General features: G+C 40.9%; 1 protein-coding gene across 3 annotated transcripts in view; it reads left to right on the forward strand.

The window, feature by feature from the left end:
* The window catches only part of LOC124797905 (carcinine transporter), a 421,456-nt gene that overhangs the window by 271,276 nt on the left and 130,116 nt on the right, over positions 1 to 20,064 (forward strand). For all 3 annotated transcript variants that reach the window (XM_047261024.1, XM_047261025.1, XM_047261026.1), the window contains one exon: positions 5,937 to 6,058. In XM_047261024.1, coding sequence (XP_047116980.1) covers positions 5,937 to 6,058 — 122 coding nt within the window. The remainder of the gene's footprint in view (positions 1 to 5,936; positions 6,059 to 20,064) is intronic.

Raw genomic sequence — 20,064 nt, forward strand, 5'->3', positions numbered from 1 at the left:
GCTTCTAGTGTGATGGTAATGAACATCATTTTCAGTTGGAAGAAAAGCAGATTATTTTTTTATGAAAGTGTCTGTCTCAAGAATTAAATAAATGGAACAAGTAAAATAATTAGTGCCTTGGGACATGTAGACCACCTCCAAGATGGTGCACTCCGGGCAACGGACTGCGATAGCAGGACGGCAGAAAGTCTACACAAATGGTGGCCGAACTAGATCATAGACCTCTCATGGCCACACACAGCGACAAAACAAGAAAAAGAAGAATGCTATCATTGAGAAAGGCTCTTCTGAGAGCCAACAGACTAAAGATGTTGGACCCATCATCCATGTTCTGCAAATTAATGTAGAAGGCTTGACAAGGGATAAATGTGACTACATAAGCAAGCTGGCTAACGATCATAAAACTGACATCATAGCACTCCAAGAAACTCATCAAGTGCAGGAGCGCATAACAGCATGCACCATCCCAGGCTACAGGATGGTCGCAGCACTGCCATTGCACATCCATGGATCCGCTCTGTATCTTGGTAACAACATTGCTGGATACAAAGAAGTGATATGCCAAGAAATTAATGACATAGAAATAATTGCTATTGAACTTAATGGAATGGCCATAGCAGCTGTTTATAAGCCCCCACAAAGTAAATGGCCAACACCAGCTTTACCAGTACTGCCCAACCCCTGCGTGTATGTGGGGGATTTTAATAGCCGCCACACTCTCTGGGGCCTTGGCAACGTCGACGAAAATGGAGAAACTCTGTCTGAGTGGATTGAAGCACAAGACATGTTCGTGATATATGATGCCAAGGACCCTAAGACATTCCAGTTAGCCAGATGGCAAACAGATACCAATCTTGATCTCTGCATTGTGTCCACTGATCAGAATAGAGTCCAACCATACCATACAAAAAGAGTCCTGAAACACTTTCCAAAGAACCAACATTGTCCCACCATACTTAACATAGGCCTCCAAATCACAGTAGTAAAATCTATCAATAAACCGCGATGGAACTTTAAGAAAGCCAATTGGGCAAATGCTCAGGAAGTTGATCAAAATTTGGCACTTGATTACTCCAAAGCAAGAAAACTATAAACGATTCACTGGAGTCATCATCGCTGCAGCCAAAAGGAATATACCACGCGGAGTTAGACAACAGTATATTCCTAGCTCAGACAATAATATTAACAAACTTTATGATAAATACCAAGAAACAGGAAACCCTGAAATCGGTGGACAAATATTAGAGGGACTAAACACACACAGTAAACACAAGTGGCAGGAATTCACGTCCCAGGTGAATTTTACACATTCCAGCAGAAAAGCCTGGTCATTATTGAGGAAACTTGGTAACTCCTCTTCAGCACGCCACCAGGAACCTAAAATAAAACCATCGGAGATGGCATTGCACATAAAGGTGCGTTCTGAGAAAACCCCTCTTGATCCAACAACTGAAGCAGAAACTAAAGAAGAACTACAAGAACTTGATAAAACTCTGAATGACAATACATCGCTTTCGTCACCATTTAGCGAAGAGGAAATCAAGGGTGTGATAAAGACCTTAAAAATACACAAAGCAGCGGGATTGGATGGTATATTCCCAGAATTTATAAAACACCTCTGACCTAATGGAAAAGCGTGGCTAAGAAACTTTTACACCAACATTTTAAACACTGGAACAGCCCCACCACAATTTAAAATAACCCACACACCAGCAATCCTTAAACCTGGAAAGCTACCCAAAGATCCAACCAGCTACCGTCCCATCACCCTCTTGAGTGTATGCTTTAAGTTGTTGGAATGCTTAATACTTAATAGAACACAGGACATCGTGGATGGAATAACCCCTCCATATCAGGCAGGTTTCAGAAACAAGCGCAGCTGTGGCGAACAAGTTTTAGCCCTAACATCATATATAGAAAGTGGATTCCAGAACAGGATGAAGTCAAGTGTAGCTTTTGTTGATCTGTCGTCGGCATACAACAATGTGTGGCTCCAGGGTCTTATGCTTAAGTTTCTTGAGACACATAACTAATTTAAAACTGGCAACCTTAATGAACAACATGCTGACAAACAGGTCTTTCAAAGTGAGCATCGGCCACAACACCAGCAGATCGTATTAAAAAAAAAAAAAAAAAAAAAAAGAGGCCTCTCTCAAGGATCTGCGTTGGCTCCAACCCTTTTTAATTTGTATATTAGTGACTTGCCAATTACAGTCAGCAGGAAATTTTTCTACGCCAATGATTTGGCACTAGTTGTACAAACTAAAACACTTGGGGAAGGAGCGAACGTACTCACAGAAGATCTGGAGTTCTTGAATTCCTATTATAAAAAATGGTGACTCGGCCCTAATCCAACCAAGACTGAGGTGTGTGCTTTCCACTTGAACAATAAATTGGACCACCAGGAACTGAATGTGAACTTCTGTGAACAAAGAGTCAAACACAACTTCAACCCCAAATACCTTGGCATAACACTAGACCGCTCGCTGACTTACAAAAAACATCTAGAAAACGTAAGACAAAAGCTAAAGAGTCGCAACAACATGCTGAGAAAATTGGCTGGCTCGACTTGGGGAGCTCAAGCATCCACCTTACGTACTGCCACAATAGCCCTGGTATATCCTGTTGCCGAATATTGCTCCACTGTCTGGCATTCGAGCACTCATACTAAGAAAATCGACGTCCAGTTGAATGAGTGTATGAGGATAATAACGGGTACTATTAAATCCACCCCAGTCCCTTAGCTGCATACTCTAAGCAATATCCAACCTCCATAATTGTGAAGGCAAGAAGCAGCAGCAAGAGAGTGGTCAAAAATTCATGACTCAGATTACCTGCAGAATCTACCAATCCACGATATTTTGAACCAAATACCACTGACCTGCTTGAAGTCATGGAAGCCTATATGGGTTAATACACAAGAACATGAACCTGACATCAAGGAGCAATGGCGGCACTTTTGGAATGATTCTGTAATTAATAAACAAGGTATCCAAGATCCTACTCTGAAATTACCAGGCTTTGACCTGAAGAGATGTACCTGGACTAAATTAAACTGTATCAGAATGGGCCATGCAAGATGCAATGCATGTAAGTACAAGTGGGGTCTATGCGACTCACCAGCCTGTGACTGTGGAGCACCAGAACAGAACATCTGCCATATTATTGAGGAATGCCCCTTAAGAAGATACGCCGGACCTGTCTCTGAGGTCATATATGTGAAACCCTCTGCTTTGGATTGGCTGTGCAATCTAGATATTGAGCTTTAAATATATGACTGAGTTTCTAGACAGGCTTGCCAAGCTTTTAACGTGTAGTTATTTTGTCTTGAGTGTTTGTACTTTATCCTTTTGTGCTATTGCTTGTTTTTTTACACATGTACTATTTACACATTGTTTTGGAAGTTACACATTGTTTTGTTTTATACATTTCGTTTACATATTGTTGTACTTATATAAAATATTGTCGCTGTATTTCCATATGCAAAATAAATAAAATAAATAAATTAGTGCCTTGAATATTGCTCTTGTAGTAGTGTGACATGGTTCTTTCCTGTTATCTTTAAGATTCTTTTCTGCACCATAGAAATTCTTGGGTATACATTTAATCTAATATGCCCCATAAGGTATATTGTAAGATACAACTGAATGCACTAGAACAAAATAAAATGATCTATACATAACGAAGTCACAGCTTTATTGGAATACCCTTGCAACATATCAAAAGCTGCACACTCTTTTAAGTAGTGCATTTTTGTGCAGATTACACTGTAGAGAATTGTCTATCCATAGTCCAAGAAAATCTATTTCATTTATTTGTTCTATTACTTGATTATGAAAAGACAAGAGCTCTGCGTGGATTCCACTGTTCTGTGATGGCCTAGAAGGCCGTGGAGGCCGTTTGCTCTTATTTAGCAGTAGTTTGTTGTTAAATAGCCAGTAATGAAGTAACTGATATCAATTATTGCAGTCCTCACACATTCCAGTGAGGCATTCCAGAAGATCTGGTTTATGTTGTCAGAAAAATGGTAGGAACTGCAGATGGCAAATTTTTCTAAGTCATTCATGTATAGCATATGAGGAAAGGCCCTAGGCTGAAGCCTTGAATGGACTTTCTTCTTTGTTAAGTTGTAAGCTCAACCAGCTGTTTCTTGTTTGAAAGATACAAGTGGAACCACTCATTCCAGACACCTCTAATTTCATAAGTTTCCAGCTTATCTAACAGCTGGGAGTGGTTTAAAAGATCAACTACTTCTGTGATGTCTGTAAAGGGCGCAGGAGATAGTATTTCTCATTAAACACACTTGTATAATGTAGTCTGTGACGATGAAAATTGCATCATTCATTGATCTGTTTTTCCAAAAGCCAAACTGGTGTTCCGATAATAAGTTTGTTTCAAGAAAAATCATTAGATGCATGTTGGTGAACTTTTCAAATATTCTAAGGAAGTTTAATAGGTTGCAGTTAAAGTAATTAATGTGGTGCCTATTGCCTTTCCTGAATAGTGGAACCGTCTAAGTCCACTTGAGAGCTGCAGGAAAAATTCCAATACACATAGAACAGTTGATAATGTCACATAGTGTTTTAATACTTTGAATGTCAACTTTTATTGTAATCTATCAGTGCTAGAAGCATGTCTGCTTCATCAATCTCATAATTTTCGGAACTTAATGTTTGAACGCAAGTGTTAAAATAGTGATGTTACCATTGTTGTACTTTTCATTATGAAAGCTTTAGAATGGAATGTACACACAGATGATAGGCTATTAGCACTGCTGGTGAAGTGTAGAATAAATGTATCACATATTTCTCTTGTGCCTGTAACTAGATTACTACTGTAGCATATATACAATGGGCTTCCAGTAAGTAATGCAACAATTTTTTCCTGAAAGCAAGTCGATTTTATTCAGGATTCCAATACACTGTATTACTCCTCACTCTTCTGGCTACAAAACCCTGTTTTTCAACATAATCTCCATTTAACGCAATGCAACGACAGCCTTTTGCCAGCATACTGGGAGAGTCTGTATGACTGTGTGGTGCCACTCTACTGGTCAATGTAGGAGCCAACGTTTTGTTGCATCAGTAACCTCCCCATCATTTACATACTGCTTCCCACAGAGTGCATCGTTCATTGGGCCCAACTGATGGAAGTCAGAAGGAGCGAGATCCAGGCTGTATCGGGATGAGGAAGGACAGTCCAATTAACTGTTGTGATCTCTGCTCAGGTGCACAGACTAGTGTGAGGCCTCGCATTGTCATGTAGAAACAGAAGTTCATTTGCATTTTTGTGTCAACAGACATGCTGAAGTCATTTCTGTGTGTGTGGCCAGGCGGCACACGGGACATTGGACACATTTGCGAGACCTTATCATCATGGCAGATGCCCCCAGGAACCTTCTGTGATTTTGTTCACTGCAATGTCTCTGCCCCAGTCTTCAAGCAGCTATGAATATCCATGACTCTCTGATATTCTGCAAAAGAAACTCAGTGACAGCTCTCTGCTTGGAACACACCTCTGTTACAGTTATAGGTGCTGAAGCAGGAATATTCCATGATGTCCCACAACAAATTTCACCTTTTATCAACTGAAATTTTCCAAGTAAAAAATGTGTTACATTACTTATTGAACACCGCTCATATACATTCCTTGCTTCAGGTTATTACTGGTTTTCGGTGTTCCCTTGACAGTGTCCTGCATTGCCATAAATTTATTGTTGCATTCACTTATATATCTGTTATTGTGAAGTTGCTGAGTTTTACAAATCAATTTCCTTAGGATCTTCTTGTACAACCTAAAGTAGTTGTGAAAATTTGAACCATGCATTATAGTGATGTGCTCATATAGACTCCTCATAGTCTTACATCATATTCTAGTGCCTTAAAATAAATCAGTTAATGTAAAGAAATGTTAATAAAGTTTTCTTTGTTCACTAGCAACGCATGACTTTAAAACGTTCACTTAGTGAAGAGAAGCGTTTACATGAGACTCCAGGTGTTATGGCTCTGTGCAGGACGCCAAACATGCGACTCAAGACTGCATTAATTACACTGAATTGGTAAGAATGCTCTTGTATTATTTATCATTTTTGCAATTTGCTTTAAAACTATAATATGCTGAAACACAAATTTTGTATATTCTGAAACTGTACTACATGCTTTATCCAAAAATTATGTTGAGTAGTTAGTTCAGGAGCCCACTCAAAGTGTAAATGGTTGTGAAAACACACTTGATTAGCAACAAATAACCCTGAGCAACAAGGAAACATTATGATGGATACCGGGGTTAGTGACCACAAAGTCACTGTAATGAAACTAAGTACTACAACATCCAAACTCATTCCTATATATGAAAGGCAATGTCCTGACTGACTGACTAATTCATTATCGCCCAGCCCAAACCAGTAAGGATAGAATCTTGTTATTTGGAGGTGTGGGTTTTATACAGTAGGCACTGTTTAAGAAGCAGTTTTTCGAAATTCCATTCCTAAGAGGGTGAAATAGGGTATGAAAGGTTTTCTTGAAAAATGTTGCTATTACGGTAATTTTGAAGCTAGATATAGTAAAACTGGTATTTGGTTTCATAGTCAGAAATAAAGAAATGCATGTTTCAGCATTTTTGGAACTTTGACCCTGTGGGGGTGAAATAGTGGGTGAAAGCTTCTTTTGAAAATATATATTTATTAAAGAAGCACTAAAGCTACATGTACAAACAGTGGTATTTGACTTCTCGGTTACAAATAAAGAAGTATGTGTTTCAGTGTTTTTGGAAACTGAACCCCTAAGGGGGTGAAATAAGGCCTCAGATTTTTTATAACAATATTTTATTATGAAAGTATTTTAAAGCTAAATCTGTGAAAATTTAAATTTTGCTCCTCATAAATAAAAAAAAAATGTGTGTCACTGTTTTTTGGAAATTCAACCCCTTTGATGGTGAAATGGGAGAAGAAAGTTTTTATGGGAATATCTCATTGTGCAAATATTTTTGAAGCAAAACTATAAAAATCTGTCTGTGGCTTCTCTGTTAGAAATAAAACGGATGCATGTCACTGTTTTTGGAAATTCAACCTCAAAGGGGGTAAAATAGGGAATGAAATGTTTTAGGAGACTATTTCATTACGAAAGCCTTTTTCAAGCTAAATCTTTGAAAATTAGTGCTTGGTTTCTCGGTTGGAGATGAAAAAATACATCTTTCATTGTTTTTGAAAATTCAACTCCTAAGGGGGCAGAATAGGGTCAGACTGATTCACTGACTCATCATTTCCCAGCCCAGACTGCTAAGGATAGAAAATTGAGGTTAGGAGAGAGTGTGGTTCACATATTGTTTAAGAAGGGATTGTACGAAATTCCACTCCTAAGGGGGTGAAATAAGAGATGAATTTTTTTTTTTTATTTTTATTTATTTATTTATTTGAAAAATGTCACTAGTAAGGCAATTTTGAAATTAGACCTATGAAAACTGGTATTTGGTTTCTCAGTCAGAAATAAATAAAAAAATACATGTTTCAGCATCACTAAGGGGGTAAAATAGTAGGCGAAAGTTTTTTTGAAAATAATTATGAAAGAACTACTAAAGGATTTTTAAAGCTACATCTATGCCAGATGGTATTTAACTTCTTTGTTAGAAATAAAGAAATATGTGTTTTGGTGTTTCTGGAAATTCAATCCTAAGGTGGTGCAATATGGGATGCAAATTCTTAAGAAAATATTTCATTGTATTAAAAAAAACTTTAAAGCTAAATTTATGAAATTTGGTATTTCAGTTCTTAGTTATACCGGTATATAAAGAAATATTTGTTACAAGATGGAAGTTTCTATGGAAATATCTCCTCAAGAATGCGAAAGGCATGATTAAAAAAAATGTCGGACTCCAGCTAACAGAACTACTTTTTGATCACAAGTACATTCAGAAAAGACCATCTTATATGGATTTAATTTGCGCGAAATGCTTAGGTGTTGCAATTTGTGAACATCATAAAAATTAGATGAAATAAAAATTAAAAAAAATCTTTGCAGGCTCTACAGTCTATGTGAGCGAAGCAGCAGGTGCTAAGCCAGTCAAAAATAAATGTAAAATATATCTACTTAAAAAAGCAGGTGAAAATGTGATGGTACCTTTCTATGAGAGAATTTCCATTCATTCCAAACTAACTATGTCAGCGTAGACTAAATGTGTGTTGATTGAAAGGAAACAGTATCAATGGTAATTGAGAGATTTATAGCAAGTAAATTAGTAAGAGACAGTACTGATACCCCATAGTATATAAAAAAAGTCAGATCACTCTTGCAAAATCAACAAAAAAGCACAGCAAACTGAACACGTTGGAGACCAGCCACATTGAAAAATATTGGGCCTAGGAAACCAGCCATTTGTCATTATCTGTCATTACTGGCACATAAGTGATTGATGCATCTGTTGTGACTCACCGATCATTCAAAGCGCCGCCGCGCAATTACGCACATCCTCTACATGCGGCGGTGTGTGCTAGCCATGCAGCAGCTGCACCACCTAAGTGGCCAGCCGGGCAGCGGCCGCTAGAGTGGGACTCAGTGCTCATTCGAATGCTAACGTGTGCACATGTCTTGCTTGTCAACTTACTCTGTGACTTGTATGTGTTGTGTCATTCTGAAATATATGTGTTAAACTTGACCTTATAACAATTGGCGATGAGGTAGTGGATTTTTCCTTTTCACCGTTGAGCCACAGGTTTCCATGGCTACTTTCGAGCAACTATTGCAAAATCTCCTTGAACAGCAAATGCTTCTAACAGCGGCAATTCCCGATTTCATCACGGCGTCAAATGTGGAGCGTTTCTCGTCATTGGCTATACCTCCTTTTCCTCCTTTTGACAAGACGGCGGAAAACTGGTCTGATTATGAAAAACGTCTTCGACAGCACTTCTTGGCATTTCATGTCATGGACGAACAACCATGTAAGTCTCTGTTCCTTTCCTGGATTTCACCTCAAATGTATCGGTTGTTGTCACAATTGGCTCCTTTGAAGGATCCTGCATCTTTGTCCTTTGCTGAAATGTGCTCACTTCTGTCTGTCTATTTTCAAAAGCAAAAACATGTGGTAGCCTCTCGTGTTGCCTTTTATCGTTGTCACAAACAGCCACATCACTTCTGTCGTGCTTGGGCTGCTGAACTTCACGGCCTCAGTCGAAAGTGTCAATTTGTTACTGACGTTCACAAAGAATCCGATGCCGATTCCATGGTACGGGATGCTATTATCCGGTCGGCGCCTGACAAAGATGTTTGGCAATGGGCCCTTCAGTTGGCAAATCTGACTCTATATGAAATTCTCTCCATTGCGCAGTCTTTTGAAATTTCTCGCGCTGCTGGGGCGCAAATAGAAGCGTGGGATGATGTCAGGGAAATACAATGTCTGTGGGCTGTTGATGACGTGTGCGGCGCGTCCCCGCCGGCCGACGTGGCCGCAGTGTGCTCCCATGCGCAGCCTCAGCCTAACCGTAAACAACCCGCTAAGGAACTGCAGCAAAACCCCCTGCAACTTCCTTCATGTCCACAGTGTTTTACGAAACATTCACGCGAGGATTGTCCACAACGTTGGGCTGTGTGTCACAATTGCAAAAAGAAAGGTCATGTGTCTTCCGTTTGCAAATCCGACCACATACATGATGTTCATGAACATGACGCTGATTCTGATTCTGTGTTGTCTGTCAATTGCACTTCTTCCCTTTCAGGGAAGTTATTCCTCACTGTCCAAATCCTTGGTCGAGATGTTCACATGCAGGGGGATACCAGTTCTGCTGCCACTATAATTAATTCTCAGACGTATCTTCAGTTGGGTTCTCCACTCCTGTCACCTGTCACTCGGCAATTACAGATGTACAATAAACAGAAGATTTCTCTCTTGGGACAGCTCCATGCTGAGGTATCTTACAAATCCATCGTTTGCACTGTTCCCATATTTGTGGTCGACCAGAGCAATGCAGGAAATCTTTTAGGTTTCGATGCCTTTCGGGTTTTTGGGTTCTCCATACATGACTCTGTCAATATTGTCTCTGATGCTATTCCTTAAGCTCAACTGGATTCCTTGTCGATGACATTTTTGTCCGTTTTTTCTCCTGGGTTAGGCTGTGCAAACGACTTTGAAGCTCATATCACGCTCAAACCCACTGTTCGGCCTAAGTTTTTTCGGGGTCGGCCCATTCCTGTGGCCCTTCGTGATCGGGTGAAACAGGAGTTGGATTGTCTCACTACTTCAGGGGTTTTGCTTCCTGTCACTTCCAGTGAGTGGTCCTCTCCTGTTGTTGTCATTGCTAAGCCAAATTGTGATATTCGTCTCTGTGGTGATTTCAAAGCCACTGTAAATGCTCAATGCCTCATCGACACTTACCCTATGCCCCGTCCTGAAGAACTGTTCACTAAACTTGCTGGAGGCCAGTATTTTTCTAAAGTTGACCTGTCAGAAGCTTATCATCAACTTCCTCTCGACGCTGCTTCCCGGCAGTTTCTGCTCCTTAACACGCCTTTCGGCCTCTATCAATACCAACGCTTGCCATTCGGGGTTGCTAGCGCCCCTGCTCTCTTTCAGCGATTTTTGGAACAATTATTGCTCCCTGTCCCTGGGTGTATCAATTACATGGACGACATTGTTGTCACTGGCTCCACCACTAAGGAACATCTTGAAAATCTTCACACACTTTTTCAGACTGCCGGTCTTAAGTGTAATCTTCAGAATTCACAATTTTTTCAGGCATCTATCATGTACTTGGGGTTTCAACTCTCTCGGTATGGTATTCGTCCGCTTCAGCAAACTGTCGCTGCGATCGATGCCCTTCCTCGCCCTACATCTGTTAAGGAACTGCAGGCCTTCTTGGGGAAAATAGCATACTATCACAAGTTTTTACCACCTGCAGCTTCGGTGGCTCAGCCATTGCATCGCCTGTTGCATAAAAACGTGCCTTTTCACTAGTCCGCGTCATGTAATGCGGCTTTCCAGAAATTGAAGACTATGCTGAAACAGGCCCCGTGCCTGGCTACTTATCGACCTGGCCAACATCTTGTTCTTGCCACAGATGCCTCTCAATACGGGTCCTTGCGCACCGTTTTTTTGACGGTTCGGAACAACCCATTGCTTATGCCTCCAAAACGCTCACGGATGCCCAACAAAAGTATTCTCAAATTGAGAAAGAAGCTTTGGCCATTATTTATGCTCTTCATAAGTTTGGTGTTTTTCTCTGTGGCTCAAAATTTCATCTTGTTACGGATCACAAACCACTTGTTTCCTTGTTTCATCCATCAATGTCACTTCCCGACAAGGCTGCACACCGCCTACAGCGTTGGGCTCTTTACTTGTCTCATTTCCATTATGAGATTCATTTCCGGCCAACGGCTCAGCATGCAAATGCTGATGCTCTGTCTTGCCTCCCCATGGGTCCTGATCAGGCATTCGACAGGGACGAACTTTTGTGTTTCCACCTGGATGTTGCCGAGCAGTGGGTTGTGGACGGGTTCCCCATCACTGGGGACAGGCTGGCGGCTGCTACGGGTTCTGACCCTACCCTCTTCCGGGTTTTACGCTGTATTCAGAAGGGTTGGCCAGATCGCCCGTCCGCTAAGACTTCTGATCTGTTGTGGAACCACTACGCTTTGTGCTACCACCTCACAGCTAGGGATGGTGATATCATCCTTTCCACTGACAATGTTTTGCCGCGTGTTGTGGTACCTGCGTCTTTGCATGCTTCGGTCTTGCGCCTCCTTCACCAAGGGCACTGGGGTGTGTCTCGCACAAAATCTCTGGTGTGCCCTCATGTCTACTGGCCTGGCATTGACTCTGAAATAGCACACATGGTCGCTGCCTGCAGCCCTTGTGCGTCACAGGCCGCTGCCCCGAAGTCATCTTTGTCACCCTGGCCTTCGCCTGAGAAGACCTGGGAGCGCATTCATGCTGACTCTGCGGGACCCTTTTTAGGTACTTATTGGCTCCTTGTAATTGACGCCTACTCTAACTTTCCTTTCATTGTCCGTTGCACGTCACCTACCACCGCAGCAACCACCAGTGCTCTCGCCCGCATTTTTTCTTTGGAAGGCCTCCCCTCTACTCTTGTTACTGATAATGGTCCGCAATTTGCCTCTTCTGAATTTGCGGATTTTTGTGCTCGTCACGGCATTATGCATGTCACGGCCCCGCCGTTCCATCCACAATCCAACGGTGAGGCTGAACGACTGGTCCGCACATTTAAGGCTCAGATGCGGAAACTTCTGACTTCTTCTGCTGCTGATGATGCGCTTCTCCAGTTTCTGGCGTCTTACCGTTTCACCCCCATGGGCGACCACAGCCTGGCTGAGCTCTTACATGGCCAACAGCCCCGCACGCTACTTCCTCTTCTGCGGCCTTCCACCTCACGGCCGCGGGTGCCTTCACTTGGCCGGTTCACCGCCGACGACCTCATCTGGGTACGGGGGTATGACAGGCTGCCAAAATGGAGCCCGGGCTGCATCTTACGACACCGTGGCAGACGCCTGTATGAAATCCAGATGGACACAGGTGTTGCAGTGCGTCATTCAGACCAGCTTCAGCCTCATGTGCCGGCAACGCCTGTTCCAAATGCTGCTACACCACCTTCGGCTCTACCTGCTGCTCGGGATCTTGGCATGTCTCAATACTCACAATGCAGCCCTCTCACTGTCATTGCGATGCCAGCACAAGAACAGACGCCACAAGGAGACGTGCCCATGCAGGAACTGGATGACCATCCTCTGTCAGAGCAAATCTACTCGCCTCCTCCTCCAACGGACGCCGACACATCGCCCCTGTCTCCTGTCATATCAACTGGACTTGCTGCAACGGGCAGATTGGTGCATGGGGCCCCAGCAGATTCGACCCCTACGTCTCCTGTCATCTCGACCCGTTATCATCGGGGACACTTCCGCCCGTAAGAGAAGCCTCCTTCCCGAGACTTTACGGCGAGTCAAACAACGCCTATGAACGTTAGCCATCTCCAGGACACCTCCATCAAGACCAGTGCAACAATTTCAAAGGGGTGAAAAGTGTTGTCACTCACTGATCATTCAAAGCGCCGCCGCGCAGTTACGCGCGTCCTCTACGTGTGGTGCTGTCTACCAGCCATGCAGCAGCTATGCCACCTAAGCGGCCAGCCGGGCAGCGGCCGCTAGACTGGGACTCAGTGCTCATTCGAATGCAAACATGTACACATGTCTTGCTTGTCAACTTACTCTGTGACTTATATGTCTTGTGTCATTCTGAAATATACGTGTTAAACTTGACGTTATAACAGTATCTTCAAGAGTAATTCATACTAAAAAAAGACCAAGCTTCAAGATTTATTTTTCATATTTACTGCCGTTCTCTGATAGATTACAAGTTTTAAAATAATTATGACAGAAAGTATAATTATCCTCCCAGGAAAAAACAGTATGAAGTGAGTATTGAGCAATGTCTTCCCCTTGAGCTTCCAAAATTTGTTGCTCACTCAACGAACATGACATATTTTAGGCAGAATTACAGCAAACTGCAAAACTTAATGAGTATGTGTATGAAATTAGATCAGTACCATCATATTGGCTCAGCCATTCCCAACAACAGCTGCTACATTCGCTAATGTTTCTTTTGAAATAATTCTAGAAATTGGCAACAGAAGGCAGCACCAGTCAAGGGACAGGTAGCAAGATGTCCTTACAGTGTTCTCATATGCAAAGAGTCAAGTTTTTGAGCGACAGATGGCTTGTGCATCATGAAAATCATGCCCCAACATATACTCAGTGTCATTTTTTTAACACAAATTTGTGGCCTGAACTATGCTCGGGCTTGGTCTTGAAAGTGTTAAAAGAACACAAAATCACTAAGTTGATGAAGTTTTACAGAATCTCAAAATTTTATGCACACTTCAATGTGAGATGCGTTTAATAATTGCACAATGAAACTCTGTCGTGAAATCTGGCAGAAAATCCAAAGAGATTCTGGTTGTGTGTTAAGTACACCAATGGGAAGACACTTAATACCTTCACTGCATGTTAGCAATATATAACATTCTACATACCATCTGCACTGATAATTCTTCACATTCAGTATGAATCTAAGGCGATTTGATGTTATTTCTGTCTACTATTATGCTTAAATTTGTTGAGCAATTATTTTAATGGTGATGAATCAGGTTCTCTACCTATGGAAAGCAATAATTTCATGAAGGTGAAAAACAGTTTGTTCCTTGCAAGACAAAAGCAGAGCTCACCATTTGCAGCATAGTTGACAGGACCAATTGTGAACTTCTGGTACAGAGCTGAGTGGAGGGTCTGAATCAGAGGCTGACATGGTTCTGCAGCCATGTAGGCTGCAGATTTCTTGACTTGCACCATAGGTTGGTGGGCTTTTTGGGTTGTGCTAAATAGGTTACACACAGGGGGTGGCTACACAGGTGGTGGGGGCTGAGTGGCATAGTCTGGGAAGTTTTTTGGGTTAAGAGAATCTCAGGGGAAACATAAAAATGGCTTCAGTCTCAAAGGGTGCAGGTAAGAAAGTAGATCTAGGAACCATTGATGAAACAGTTGTAAATTGTCACAGCTGTGTTGAGAAAGTACCAGAACTCCAAGCACTAATAGAAAGCACTGATGTTAAAATTCTTACAAGCACTGAAAGCTAGCTGGCTAAAGCTGGAGATAAATTCAGCCGAAATTTTTGTGAAGAACCTGACAGTGTTCAGAAAGGATAGGCTAAACACAGTTGGCGGTGGTGTGTTTGTTGCTGTTAGAAGTAGTTTATCTTGTAGCAAAATTGAAGTAGATAGTTTCTGTGAGTTAGTATGGGTAGAAGTCTTTTTTGTGAATGAGAATAAAATAAACAATTATAGTTGGTGGTACCTTTGACGTGTTGGCAAAAATACATGTATAAATCATGAAGTACGAATAAAACATCATACAATACTCTGAAAATTATTTCAAGCAATTTGTTCATGAGCCCTCTCAAACAGTAAACAGTTGTGAAAACATACTTGACCTCCTAGCAACAAATAATTCTGAGCTAATAACGAGCATCAAAACAGATAGAGGGATTAGTGAACACAGGATTATCATAGTGACACTGAATACCGTAACTTTCTAATCCACCAAAAATAAATGTGAAATATATCTATTCAAAACAGCACATAAAAATTCACACAATGACTTCCTGAGAGGCAATCTCCACTCCTTCCAGATTAACAATGTAAGTGTAGACGAGATGTGGCGTGAATACAGAGAAATGGTATTGACAGCAATTGAGGGATTTATACCAAACAAATTAATAAATGACAGAGATGATCCCCCATGGTACTCACAACAGGTCAGAACACTCTTGCAGAAACAATGGAAAAAGCATCCAAAATTTTAACAAATGCAACATTCCCTAAGTTGGCAACTTTTTTTAGAGAAACTCTAAATCTAGTGTGGACTTCAGTGTGAGATGCTTGCAATAGTTTCCACAACAAAACCTGGCAGAAAATCCAAAGAAATTATAGTTGTATGGAAAGTATGCTGTGGCAAGTCACAATATTTGCCTTCGTCTCACCATAGCAATGGAAATACTATTGATTAAGGAAACTAGTAATTTTTACTGCAGGTTCTTGTGTTGACATAGTAGAAATCTCATTTTGTGTATTATCTTCAATTCTTACAAGGAATTCGTAATTTTTTAGCTCAAGAGATTAAAAGATAATTAAAGTTTTTTTTCATTGCCCTGTAATACACTGCACTAGCCAAAATGCAGCCCCACTGTGAATGCTGTTTTCAAAAATGGGATGAATTGGTTGATATTTGTACATGGCTGGAAATTGCCCTGATTATTGTCAAATGATTGGCAGCTTCTGCAAATAAATGTGTTGGAAGAGCTCATGAGAGAGAGTACCTGTGATACCAGTACCAGAGATACCTTGAGTACTATTCTCTCCTGTGGATCCTATCTGCTCTGCAGAAAGTACAGAATCTGTCATTACTCATCCGCTTGCCTGCAAATGGCATGGCAATGATAGATATAGGCATCCTATACAGGGTAGATGGGTAGCAGGGAGGACGCAGGGTGTTTTGCTGATTCCCCTACCCAACAAGTTTGAGATGCTGTCTTTCACTGAAAGTGAAACTGAGCCAAAGGGACTCATTTCACCTGTTTTGGGGAAACCTATTTTGTCCTTTGTCAAGAGCAAGCAAACACATAAGGGTAGGTATCTATTAATCATCGGCAGTTCAAACATACAGTGAATGATGGTACCCATTAATGAAATGGCAGCAAGGGACAGAGAAGGACATCAGGTGTACTCAGTGTGTATGCCTTGAGGCCTCATTCACCATGTTGAAGAGGCTATTCCAGCAGCCATTGAGGGAATAGGATGCAACCAACTGCAGATTGTGGTGTATGTTTGAACAAATGATGCCTCTTGTTTGGGCTCCAAGGTCATACTTGTGTCATTCCAGCGACTGGCAGAGAGGGTTGAGAAGACCAGCCCTAAGTATGCAGTTGTAACAAAACTCACAATATGCAGCATTATCATCAGAACTGATTGTGGCCCTTTGGTTATGTGTCAAGTGGGGGGAATGGTTCTGTGACAAGTCGCCCTGCAACTTCCTGGACTTGCACCATAGGGTTGAGAACTTTAGGGTCTCCCTATATGGATCAAGTGTGCACTACACATCAGAGGCTGCTACTCAGGTAACTAACTTGTGCGTGTGATGCACACAAGGGTTTATTAGATTAGGTGGCTCTCCATCCAGTCCAGATAATGATAGCTGTAAGATACTCAGAAGTTTGAGAGTAAGATTTTGAGAAATGCTTCACACAGATGAGAGTATTGAAACCCTAATGGTAAACTGCTGAAGCATTCACAACAAAGTGCCAGAGTTTGAAATGCTCCTGAAAAAGCAATGAAACTCGCATAATACATGGTACATAAAGCTGATTGAAATGTGAATTACATTTGCTTCGAATGCCGAAGCTATATGGAAGAAATTAACTTGAATTATGGCCAGGTGGGAGGCAAGAACCAAGGTCATGTTGTAGCACTAGTTCCATACTTGTTCAGATGCAGGCTCTTTACAGTAGTACACCACCATTCTCACCTCAGATTTCACTGGACGTACACCAGCCTAGTTCAAAAGCAGATTTCCTGGGCCATCACATACAATCCTGGCACTGCTGATCCCTCCAAAAAACAACTTCATAGCACACCACTTGTCTCTCAGTATTATCCTGATCTTTAATGTATTAATCAGCTACTTCGACAAGGCCATGACTTCCAAAAATGTGCGCTGAAATGGGATCCATTCTGTCTCAGATTTTGCCCACCACATCTACAATAGCTTTTTGTTACCCTCCAAATCTCCGCAGTACCCTTGTCAGACCTTATGCTCCTTCTGCGCTTATCTTCCTACCATATGGCTCCTACTTCTGTGACCAGCCCCACTGCAAGACTTGCTCTATGCACCCTCTTACACCACATGTACCAGCTCTGTGATTGGCAAAACATATACTATCAAAGGGAGAGTACATAAACACTGTTTGGCCTTTTACATTGGCATGACTACCACCAAATTATCAATTAGGATGTATGGGCATAGGCAGAGGGTGTATACTGGCAACACACAGTATCCTGTTGCAGAGTATACTCTACAACATGCCAGGCATGACTTTGGTGCCTGTTTCACCACACACAGCATCTTGATTCCTCCTCAAAACTCCAGTTTCTTAGAACTCTGCAGCACTACAACATATGCTTGGTTCTTGCCATCCACATGGCCTTAATTTATGTTAATTTCTTCCATCTCAGCATTTCTTCACAGTAACTACTCCTTTCCTCACTCCATTTTAGTTTTCAACACCTATCATTTTCTTAACTGTCTGTTTTTCGCTGTCCCTCTCCCACCTCTGTTACATACAATGCACTTAGCTTTTTACTTTTATTAACTCATGCATGATGTTTTAGCAGTAGTCGCTGTCTTGCATCTTACCCTGTCTTCCACCTTGAAGCCCCCAGGTTTTCAAATCTCTTCCATCTCGTCCGGCACAGTCCCCAACAATCAGTCTTTCCTTCTAATCCCATCTGGTAAATCTCCCCTGACCTGCAGTCCTGGGTGACTTTTCCTAAACCTACCCCTTTTCCTAGTTTCTCCAGTTCTTTTCCTTCAACCCTCTTCCTTCCCTTTCAACCTTTCTGCCAGGAGGAGGAGCCACTGGCTCCGAAAGACTGCATAATTATAACCTTCTTTTATGCGCATGTTCTGCCACCACTTGATGAGTAGATTTTTTTTTATCTATCCAATTACATTATATTTTCAAAAATTGATTGTTTTGTTGTTATAACATTTATGACTTGTTATATATGTAATTTTCAGTAGGACAATGCGCCCTGTAGCATTCTTTGTTCCTAAGTGTTTCTTTCGCTTTATTCCAGCTTTAGGTTATTTAACAAGTTCTTTTCTCGCAATTTTAAATATTACATATAATTTGTCACTCACTAGTGTGGCAATTTTTATCATAAACGCATGTTTTCCTCTTATAACCATACCTTTACATTTTGTGTTTGTGTTTTAACATATCTGGAATTTACAAGGTATATTTTAGATACACGCAAAGCCAATAATTTTATGTATACACAGCAATATAAACTTTGAATATTTTAAATATTTGTTTCCTACTTTTCTTCATTAATATTACATGTTAGTTTGTTTATTTTTCAATTATTCTGAATATTCTTTCAAGTCTGGTTACTATCAGTCACAATTCTTGGTTCACATTTTCTTTGATCTGTAATATTCTGTACTCCTAACAGTTTCCTGGGTATAGGAAACACTAAGTAATATGTATTGCTATTGGGATAGTTCATAGTTACAGATGGACTATTATACATGAACTTGAACTTACTCATCTTGTGGTTGATCTCACTCGATTTTTCATGGGTCTTAACCAAAACTAAGTCAGCAATATTAAATTAAGTACTGTTTAACTTTGCATCATGCCTACAAATCCTGGCTTCTGCTTGCTTATTCATATTAGTTTCTAGTATCTCTTTCTTTTCATCAATAGCACTTTCTGTACGTAGAGGAAACTCTATTAAATTCCCAATTAAACAATTGGAATTCCTTGCTCGCAAGATCTCTTCAGGAGAGAATCCTGTGCGGTCAGTTTGAAAGTATTTATAATATTTTCAAATTCCAGTACAAATTTTTCCCATGACTGGTGATTGCGGTGACAATATGTACGACATAGCTTTCCTATTTCACGCATATACCTCACAGCTGGATTGCTGGTTGGCCAATATGCTGACATGTGGATTTCTTGTACTTGATTTTCAGTCACTCCTTCCCTCCATAATTTTGAACAAAATTGGGACTCCTTATTGTATAGAATCCGTTGAGATTTTCCCACTTTAACATAACACTCTTTAGTCATTTTATTATAAGGTGCTTTGGCTCTTGGTTCACACGAAGGGTACAATTTGATAAATTTGGGAACCACATCTACTACTACTAAAATATGGGTAAAACTATCAGATGTTTTTTGGCAAAGGACCAAACAAATCCATCCTGACTATTTCCATCACATCATTTAGCTCTGATAGTCTGCATCATACTTCTGCTGGTAATGTTAGCTACTTTAGCCTTTCGGTAAAAACTGCAAGATCTAATCCTCTCAGCTATTCTCCTTACCAAATTGTTAAATGTGATACATTCCCATATATCATCAGTGCATTTTCTAGCACTGCAATGGTCACAAGGTAAATGGGAATAATTGATGACTTCTCGTATATATTGGGAAGGCCAACGTACTCTTCAAGTTTCAGATCCTTTTCTTTACTCATGCATAAAACACTTTTATACATTTTGTTGAAGGTTTGATTTTAATACTGTCGACCGCACTAAACTTAATTTTGAGCAATTTCAGACAATTGTCTGCATTTTGATATCACCTCATGTTCTTGCAGATGTCTTTAATTTTGTCCTTCCCTTCTACTGCTTTGAAATAATTAAATCTGAATGTGTCATCATCTTCCCCCTTCTGTTCATCGTGTCATCATTCTCGGGCAGTCTAGACAAAGCTTTCAGAATCCTTTTT

This window comes from Schistocerca piceifrons, chromosome 5 (genome assembly GCF_021461385.2).
Source record: "Schistocerca piceifrons isolate TAMUIC-IGC-003096 chromosome 5, iqSchPice1.1, whole genome shotgun sequence".
NCBI lineage: Eukaryota > Metazoa > Arthropoda > Insecta > Orthoptera > Acrididae > Schistocerca > Schistocerca piceifrons.